The sequence below is a fragment of the Phyllopteryx taeniolatus genome, chromosome 13, assembly GCF_024500385.1.
Source record: "Phyllopteryx taeniolatus isolate TA_2022b chromosome 13, UOR_Ptae_1.2, whole genome shotgun sequence".
Lineage (NCBI taxonomy): Eukaryota > Metazoa > Chordata > Actinopteri > Syngnathiformes > Syngnathidae > Phyllopteryx > Phyllopteryx taeniolatus.
This window is the reverse complement of record NC_084514.1, coordinates 19,365,540-19,375,063: the sequence shown is the minus strand read 5'-3', so window position 1 is coordinate 19,375,063 and position 9,524 is coordinate 19,365,540. Positions and strand designations below refer to the sequence as shown.

At 42.0% G+C, this 9,524-nt stretch overlaps 1 protein-coding gene across 1 annotated transcript; it reads left to right on the top strand.

Annotated features, from left to right (window-relative positions):
- Positions 1-4,443: 4,443 nt before the first annotated feature.
- nkx2.1 (NK2 homeobox 1) lies at positions 4,444-9,524 on the top strand. The gene is made up of 3 exons (XM_061795393.1): positions 4,444-4,825; positions 4,859-5,086; positions 7,947-9,524. Exons 1-3 carry the CDS (start codon positions 4,612-4,614, stop codon positions 8,753-8,755), a joined length of 1,251 nt encoding a protein of 416 aa, XP_061651377.1. The 5' UTR covers positions 4,444-4,611; the 3' UTR covers positions 8,756-9,524.

Here is a 9,524-nt window from a genome sequence, read left to right as displayed (position 1 = left end):
AGGGGGCGAGACAAAATGTTTAGTGTTTCAATTCTCATGATGTTTAATCAGTCCCTGCGACAAATTTATGAGCTTTGAGGCGACAATGGCGTTGCGGAGCATGATGGGGGCTCTGGGGGCGGACAAAGACAGGCTTTTAGGGGTTGCCACTGGTGTCTTTAAGTTGCCCCCAGGAATTGTCTGGGGCTCATATCAGCCGGCTCATCCTTTAGTGCTTTATACTCACTAGAGTCCTGCGGGGGCCTTATTTCAGAGTAGTTAACTCGGTGGCTGTGTAGGCCACACGAGGAGTTTGCTAACCCACAGATTTGTTGTGTGGGGGGGGGGGCACACTGCAGACAAAGTGGATTGGTTAGAAATAGAATGCAGTGAAAGTGCTCACAATTTGGAGAGCTGAAGAGAACCGGGGATAATGAGATAGCGTTACAGTTCAAACTGCTAATGAGAAAACAACAACAACAAAAAAAAGACTAAAAAAGTGAATTTATGTAGGGAGTGACTTCCTTCAAGGTGTAACACAAAAATGTTTCTCGAGAGCCAAAGAGAACCAGGGACCATGGTCTTGGGCTGCTTGACTCCTTCAGGACCTGGACGACTTGCTGTGATTGATGGAACCACAAATTGTGCTCTTTACCAGACAATCCTGAAGGACAATGTTCAGGCATCAAAAACAAAAAAACAAACAACTTAATCAAGGTTTTGGATTTGGCCTCGTCAAAGTCCGGACTTGAATCCAATTGAAATGATGTGGCATGACCTTAAAAATGCCGTTCATGCTTGAAAACACTTCGTTTGGAACTGAAGTCCAATAAAATCGAGCGTGAATGTACGAATTGTTTCTTCGCAATGAAAATCCAAATGAGATATTTTCACATTCTGTTTGATCATTTCAGATTCGGTATGACAAATTCAATTTCAAATTAGCTGTGACAGACATCCGGGGACTGCAAGGAATAGCAATCGATCAGCGATACACAAATCTCCTCTTCGGCCAATCAGCGCCTTTGTTTTTTTTTAATCACGTGACATAGGGACTCTCCGACAAACGTCGTTCTCCTGACCTGTAGTTCTAGATTTATTTTTGATTTTTGATTTTTTTTTTTAAGTATCACAGTTTAAAGGGAGTAGAAGTAAGAGGTGTTCCTAATGATTTGTCCCGCCTGTCGGTGTTTGTCCATTAGATGGCGCCCGAGCACCTCCTTTTGTTTTCAAGCTCTCAAATTCCCCAACAAGCAGAGGCGCGTTCCTCCACTATGGGGCGCAAGATGACCACGAGTATTTTCGCTTTTTGCACCCAAGTCCTCGTGTGACGTCACTGTTATGCTCCGCCTGTTTTTTCTTTTTTTTTTTTTAAATGCGCTTTGAGTAAAAACAAAAAACAAAACATATGTATGACTAAAGTACAATGTTTTAACAGTGTAATTTTTGCATTCAATCATTTTAAGCACTAAAACACTGAATTATGTATATTTTTAGCACTTTCTTTTATGAATCTGAAATTAGAAAAACTAGTCAACTTATGTATGTATTTAAAGTATTTATAATGTTTTTTTCAAACCCCGAACCGCTCGCCAGCCAATCGCAGGGCAATATTTCAACTCAGTAGTATTTAATTTATAAAATTGTTTTTTTGCATGTATTTACCAGTTATTTATTTATGGCGATTTATTGAGGAAAAAATTATGTGCCATAAATCTGACACATAGGCGCTGACATTTTGAAAAATGTCAACGTTTGTTTGATATCATAGATAAATGAATAATGTTAAATTCTAATTGATGGATTCAACAAAATGTAGAGTTTGTCGCATTTTTTAAATACATTGTTTATAATAAATTTGTGTGTTGTTCATATCGGTATATACATCGATAATTTAATATGGAAAGAAAACTTGCATGCTAATTGGACATTTGGAGGATTTGCGTATAAGTGACATTCTCTCATTCAGTCAGGCGTCATCAAATTCAAGCTAATTGTTAATTACTCACCTCTGCCAATTAATTTTAGCGTTAAGACTCGGCAGATTAGACTTGTTAGTTGCATTGTAACTAATTGCTGTACGCGAATAAAAAATAAATAAAAATACAGCCCTGCTTTTTGTATTTTTGCCATAAAATCAAACGAAGATTTGTATGTGGGTATTTTTAAATAGCTTTGTTATAGTGACAAAGCAAATATATATATATGGTCGGCTATATGTTGTAACGTTCAATATTTTATATAAAAGAGTGTCATGTAATATGTCATTCTTTTGTTTATGGCACCCCCCCGAGGGACACGGTCGAACGCCTTCTCCAAGTCCACAAAACACATGTAGACCGGTTGGGCGAACTCCCACGCACCCTCGAGGACCCTGCCGAGGGTGAAGACCTGGCCCACTGTTCCGAAAACCACACTGCTCCTCCTGGATCTGACATTCGACCTCCTCTCCAGCACCCATGAATAGACCTTACAAGGGGAGGCTGAGGAGTGTGATCCCCCTGTAGTTGGAACTTCTTAAAAAGGGGGACCACCACCCCAGTCTGCCAATCCAGAGGCACTGTCCCCGATGTGTTAACCGGGACAGCCCTACAACATCCAGAGCCTTGAGGAACTCCGGGCGAATCTGATCCAGTCCCGGGGCCCTGCCACCAAGGAGCTTTTGAACCACCTGGGTGACCTCAACCCAGCTTTCTCGGCGAGCCCGCCTCAGAGAACCCAGACTTTGCTTCCTCATGGGAAGGCGTGTCGGTGGAATCGAGGAGGTCTTCGCAGTATTTTCCCCTCCTATTCACGACAGTCAGCAGCACGCTGTCCCCACTATACACAATGTTGATGGTCCACTGCTTCGCCCTCCTCAAACAGCAGCTGGTGGACCAGAATTTTGTCAAAGCTGTCTGGAAGTCTTTCTCCGTGGCCTCACCGAACTCCTTCCACATTCGAGTTTTTGCCTCAGCGACCACCGAAGCCGCATTCCGCATTCGGCCATCCAGTACCCAACAGTTGCCTCGGAAAAGGCCCGTTAGGACTCCTTCTTCGGCTTGACGGCATCCCTCACCGTTGGTGTCCACCAACGGGTTCGGGGATGTTCTTCCTGATCACGCCCTTCTAGGCTGTAAGTGTATGCCAGAAGTGAGAGGGGGAGCGCACGAGCGCCAGTGGGTTCTCCTCTCAAGTCTTGAAGAAGTCGGCAGGCGGCCCACTTGCACTCGTCTCTCCGCGCGTGACGTGTTCATCGAGAGGCCCTCGTGCACTTGAGGAAAAATAAAAAGTGCCTGCTGGAAAAGGACGGCATTTCGATAATATCAAAGATACACAAAAGAAAATAATCATGCATTTTTGCCATTCAAAAATAGAAAATGTGTTTGCATGATTCCAAAACATTTCAATTATTTAAAACTACGGGGGAAAACTATTCAATTCCATGAAAATAAAACATTGTCATTATTTTTAGACTGTAGAAAATAATGCTTTTTTAAAATATTTTGAAAAAGTAGAAAATATCCTTTTGCAATATAAAAATTGAAAACCATAAATTATTTTTGATATTGAAATTGCGTCCATAAAAGTTATGGACAGAATCGGTGACAAAGGGCGATATAAAAAACACAATATTAAAGAATATATTTTAAACTGTAGAAAAGAATGTTTATCCCATCAAAATACAAACTGAAAACTATTCTGAAAACATTTAGCAAGCGCCCAGCCGACGTCGCCCCTGCTCACCGCGCATACCACCACCCGCGCTCTAGTGGCGCGGCAGTTTTTTCAACCTCTTCGTTCCCAAAGTCACCGCGACCTTTTGCTCAACCTTCTTCTCCATTTCCTGCCCCGAACGACGTGAACACTCCCCCAAAAAAAACAACAACAACAATAAAACTCATCTCGTGCATCCTGATATCGTCATTTAAAAAGTTATTGAGGGATAATTACATGAACGCTGCACCTTTTTTTAACCTTTTTTTTTTTTTGTCATCACATGCTATGTAATATAAATACAGCACCAAATTGTACATTTTTTGTTTTTTTTTTGCACCGGCTTGGTTTTACTCTGCTGTCTGCAGCCAACGAGGTCGACATTGCGAATGAGAATCTGCACTTCTTACTTGTCTACCTGGACAAACAAAAAAAAACAAAAACCACGTTGACTTGACCCACTGTCACGCAAACAAACAAGTGCGATCATGTTGGTGGGGAGGGGGCCATTAAAAACGAAAAGCGTACATGAAAGGAGCGAGTGGCTTCTCCTCTCAAGTCGTCCACGCGCGTGCATGCGGCCCACTTTCTCGTGATCTCGTGATGTTCATCGAGAGACCCTCACTCGCTCACGCAGTCAGTGCAGTTAATAAAGTGCGTGGTGACGTCACGGGAGCCCCCGCCCCCCCTCCATCCCTCCCTCCCTCCCTCCCTCCCTTAAACGTGTGCAGCGTGGACACCCCGAGCCGGCCACGGCGAGCTCCCACTCCACCCAATTAACGGCAACCAGAAGGACTTGCGAGTAGAACGAGAGGAAGAGGAAGAGGAAGAAGAGGAGATTTTGGGGTGGGGGGGAGAAGAAGAAGAAAAAGAAGAAGAAGAAGAAGAAGAAGAAGAAGGGGAAAAAAAAGGGAAGACCTCCCTGCAGGACAAATAATGTCGATGAGCCCCAAGCATACGACCCCCTTTTCCGTGTCCGACATCCTGAGTCCGCTGGAGGAGAGCTACAAGAAGGCGGCCGCCGCCGCCGCCGCTATGGAGGCCGGCGGCGGAGGCTACCGGCAGCTGCAGGGGACCCCCCAGGCGGCCATGCAGCAGCACCACCACCACCACCATCACCACCACATGGGTCCCGGTGCCGGCGGCGGGGGTGCAGGCGGCGGCGGCGGCGGCGGCGGCGGAGGCGGCGGCGGGGGCGGGGGCGCCGGGGGGGGGTCGTACCACATGAGCGCCGCCGGAGTGCCGCAGCTGTCCCACGGCTACTGCAACGGAAGCATGCCCGGCGCCGGCGACCTGCACGCGGCGTCCTACCAGGCGGCGGAGGGCGTCAGGGCCGCCGGCTGGTACGGAGCCGGTCCCGCCGCCGCTGCCGCCGCCGCCGCCGCCGCCGCCGACCCCCGGTTCTCCACCAGTGAGTTCACTATTGTCTCACACACGCACACACACACACGCACACACACACAAACTTTTGAATGACGATCAAAGTAAATAATTCAAACAAAGGGAGAAAACACTACATTCGTTATTTAAAAAAAATTAAAAAAAATTTACGATTTAAATGGAGAGGTGAAAGGTCATTTGAATTCACTTGATTTGAACACACACGATTCAAATCACGTGCAACCGATGTACATTTAAGAATTAAGTGCTTTTTAGTGCAGAAATATAAAAGTATGTTTTTATCATTCTAAAAAAGAAAACGCTACGTTTGCTATGTAAAAATGCGCACACGTGTTTTTCCTCCAATAAAATATTCCCTGAAGATTAAGGCACGCATGACATTTTCAATACATATTTTATTTTGAAAATAGAAAAAACATTTTTACAAACATTGGAAAATAATTGATTATTCTAACAACGATGGAAAAAAAACAGTTTTATCGTTTCGAAACTGAATATTCTACATTTTTATTATGTAATAATACTGTTTTCTTCAAATGACGTCATAAATCAATCACAGCCATGTTTTATTGACAGTTAACAAAAAAAGGTTGAGTGAAAACAAATATTTGTTGTTATTTTAAAATAGAAAATACGACATTGTTACTATTCAGAACTCGAAAAGAATACCCCTTTTTAAAATATTTACAATAACATTTTATCATTTGAAAATATAAAATGTTACATTTTTATAATGTCAAAACAGAAACAAGTTTTACGATGAAAGTGATTTCCCCCCCCCCCACCCCCCGACTAAATAATACTTAATAAAGTTTGACAGTAAATAGTACAAGAAAATTGAAAACAAAGGTTAAAAATAGTTGTATTAAAATTTAAAATGCTACCTTCTTACGATCAAAAAAATTGCAAATTCGACATTGTTCTTACGATCTTTTTTTTTTTTTTTTTCTCTCCCGGTGAGTCACTTATTGAATCATATCAATTTATTGAGACTAAATAAAATAAAATATGAAAAGGAGAAAGGATTACATTTCTGTAAAAATAGAAAAGAATACATTTTCACTCTCGTAGAAAGTAACGTTATTTAAAACTAAAATACATACATATTTTTATAATATATAATAAAACATCGTTATTAAAAATAGAGATTTCTACATTTTTACTACATGTAAAAATTTAAAAGACCCTTTTTACCATTACTACCTTTTATTATTTAAAATGAGAAAATAAAATTTGATGAAAATGGAACGAAATAGATTTGAAAATGGAAAATAAGTCCTATAGAAACAAAAAATATGAATATGACAAAATAGAATACTTTATTTCAAAGCAGAGACTAGTACAAAACAGAATGTAATTGATTTATTCCATGAAAATGAATCATTCAAAAACAATATTTACATTCGAAAATAACAGATTTACATTGTATAAAACAAAATACATCGTATAAAAACAACAAAAAAAGTAGAAAACAATAACTTTGTTACCATTCACAAATAGAAAAAATACTTTTTAAAATGCTAAAGTAGAAAATACGTCCTTTTATGAAAAATCATTTCGAGAACACACAAATATTTGAATATAATGAAGTGCAACCTCTCGGGTCATTTCATTACATTAAAAAAAATCAAATTAAATTAAAAAAAAAATAGATATGAAAAGGAGCTGAGACAAGAAATGTGATCTTTTTTTTTTTTTTTTTTTTAACAATGTCGTCATTCAAATGTCCTCTTAATTGAAATAAACAGTTACCAAGGCGCAACCCAAAAAGTCCACGATCTTAATCAACGATTTCCTAATTGATGAATGAGCTTCCGCAATTCCACATTTTCTCACTCAACGTTTCTATTTGGAATATTGGGAATATTGTCAACTCCATCGCGGCATTGCAACGCCGCATTTTGATCAATATTGGCTTGGGGCGATATCAATCTCCGATTGCAAATGCTTTTCGAAGCTCTTTTCTGTCCAATAAAAATGCCGCAGGTCCTAAATACGGTTTTTGTATGAAGTTAACGAAGCAAATTATTTTTAGTATCAATTTCACTTCATCTTTTTTTTACGAATATATATATATTTTTTTTAATAACAAATGCATGATTTTCCCGCAGTATATATTTCCTAATAATGACCAAAGACGTAATTTTGCTACTGAACGTAAAATTGACATTTTCTTTTTTAAATATTGAATTGATTTTTTGATCAGAGAGAGAGAGAGAGAGAGAGAGACAAAAATGCATTTTGGTCCTCTATGAATGCACAAACAATTTTGCTACTCAGTGAAATTTGTGTGCTGTTTGTTTTTTTTTTTAAACTTATTTTTCTTCCCTCAGTTCCATATTTATCACATTTCCTACAAACAAATGCATTTTTTTAACTAAACATTTTTAATTATCATTAAACGACACTAATATGTTTGTCTACAGTTATTTACTGAATATATCTCCCCTTTCCCCAAAAATTGCAGCTAAAAGTAGCGTTCGGGTGCCTGCTATTTGCAAAGAATGTGCTGTTTTTCCCACCCTGCAATATATTGAAATGAGCACACCAATGCAATTTTGCTACTTGGATTTTTGGTTTTGAATACAAACGTATTTATTTCCCATTAATGAGCAAAGAAATGCAATTTTGGTCCTAAAAAGACGTTTTTTTTCCTTTTCAAACAATCGTCGTTTTCCTCCTGTTGTTATTTCCTAAGCGAATGGCCGCGTAAAAGTGCATTTTGTCTGCTTTTCGTGTCATGTGAATGTGTTGCGCGTATCGAGGAGCAAAGAAATGCACTTTTGGTACTAAAAGTGGAGTTTGCGTGCTTGTTTTGTTTGTTTGTTTTTGAGCCAACGTGTGCTTTTGTGTTGCCTCCGCTTCTGCAGTTTCCCGCTTCATGGGCTCGTCGTCGGGCATGAACATGGGCGCCATGGGAGCCATGGGCGGCATGGGCGGCATGGGCGGCACGGGCGCCATGGGAGGCATGGGCGGCCTGGGCTCCCTGGCGGAGGCCCACGCCAAGGCGGGCATGCACGGCTCGCTGAGCTCGGCGCCGCGGCGCAAACGGCGCGTCCTCTTCTCGCAGGCGCAAGTGTACGAACTGGAGCGCCGCTTCAAGCAGCAGAAGTACCTGTCGGCCCCCGAACGCGAACACCTGGCCAGCATGATCCACCTGACGCCCACGCAGGTGAAAATCTGGTTCCAGAACCACCGCTACAAGATGAAGCGGCAAGCCAAGGACAAGGTGTCCCAGCAGCAGATGCAGCACCAGGAGGGGGGGTCGTGCAGCCAGCAGCAGCAGCAGCAGCAGCAGCAGCAGTCCCCCCGCAGGGTGGCGATTCCGGTTCTGGTCAAGGACGGAAAGCCGTGTCAAGGCAGCGGACCCGCCGCGGCGCAACAGCACCACCAACACCAACACCAACACCACCCGCACCAGCAGCATCAGCACCAGCAGCAGCAGCAGCAGCAAGCCGCCAACGTCATGCTCATGTCCGGCCCGCAGCAGCAGCAGCAGGTGGGGGGCAGCGCCGGCCACTCCCCGGACCTGCAGGGGGGGCCTCCGCTCTCGGCCAGCCCCCCCGCGCTCCTCCACAGCCAAGTGGCCGGACTGTCGCACCTCAACTCGCCCGCCGCGGGGACCGAGTACGGATCGGCGTTGCAGTGCTCGGCGCTCTTGTACGGCAGGACGTGGTGACCGGCGCAAACAGGCGCAGAAAACGTAACAAACTACGACATTTTCAACGAAAAATAATAACATTTTGGGGACTTGAGGTGGACGCCACCCCCCACCCCATACAACGCAATTCGTGGGATTCATTCAGGAAAAAGTCCTTTCAACATCTTCATCGGTCGCACGTCATTCAAATGTGTTTATTGTTTGGGATTTGGGAGGCGGAGAGGGGGAAATGACGTCACATTTGAATCGCGTGCAACTGGCGTTCATGAACAAATTCAGTAAGCCTTCACTTTTTTCCCCCCCCCCCTGCATGAACTCTCGCCCATGTAAAAAAAAACAAAACAAAAAAAAAACGCTCTATTGTACAGTTTTTTTTCTTCTGTTGTTGTTTTGTTTGGTATTTGTACGTTTATATGTAACTTATAATAGATATTTGACTTACCATAAAAAAACAGTCCTATTAATAAATTATGGAAAGGTAATCCCCCCTCATTTGTGGAATATATTATGCTGACAAACTGGGCCTTGAAATATTTAGAATGAAAACAAGCAAATACAATAAAATACAGTACAATAAAACATAAGAATACATCAAATGGTAACAAATTTTTTTTAGTGTCAAAATGACAAATATAAGACGTATTTCTTTTATCAGTCTTCTAATTAATAGAACTGGTTTTATTTGTATTTTGTTCTGCTCCATAAAACAGTCCTTTAATATAGATCTATTTATTAAAATTGTATTAGTTCTATTTTTAATGAAGACAAATGTAATATTTTCCATTTA

Bases quoted from the DNA above. Each gene is read 5' to 3' on its own strand.
- nkx2.1 (XM_061795393.1), top strand. From the start codon at position 4,612: ATGTCGATGAGCCCCAAGCATACGACCCCCTTTTCCGTGTCCGACATC. The intron at 4,826-4,858 runs GTGCAGGCGGCG...GCGGCGGCGGAG, and splicing joins TCCCGGTGCCGGCGGCGGGG to GCGGCGGCGGGGGCGGGGGC. The intron at 5,087-7,946 runs GTGAGTTCACTA...CCGCTTCTGCAG, and splicing joins CGACCCCCGGTTCTCCACCA to TTTCCCGCTTCATGGGCTCG.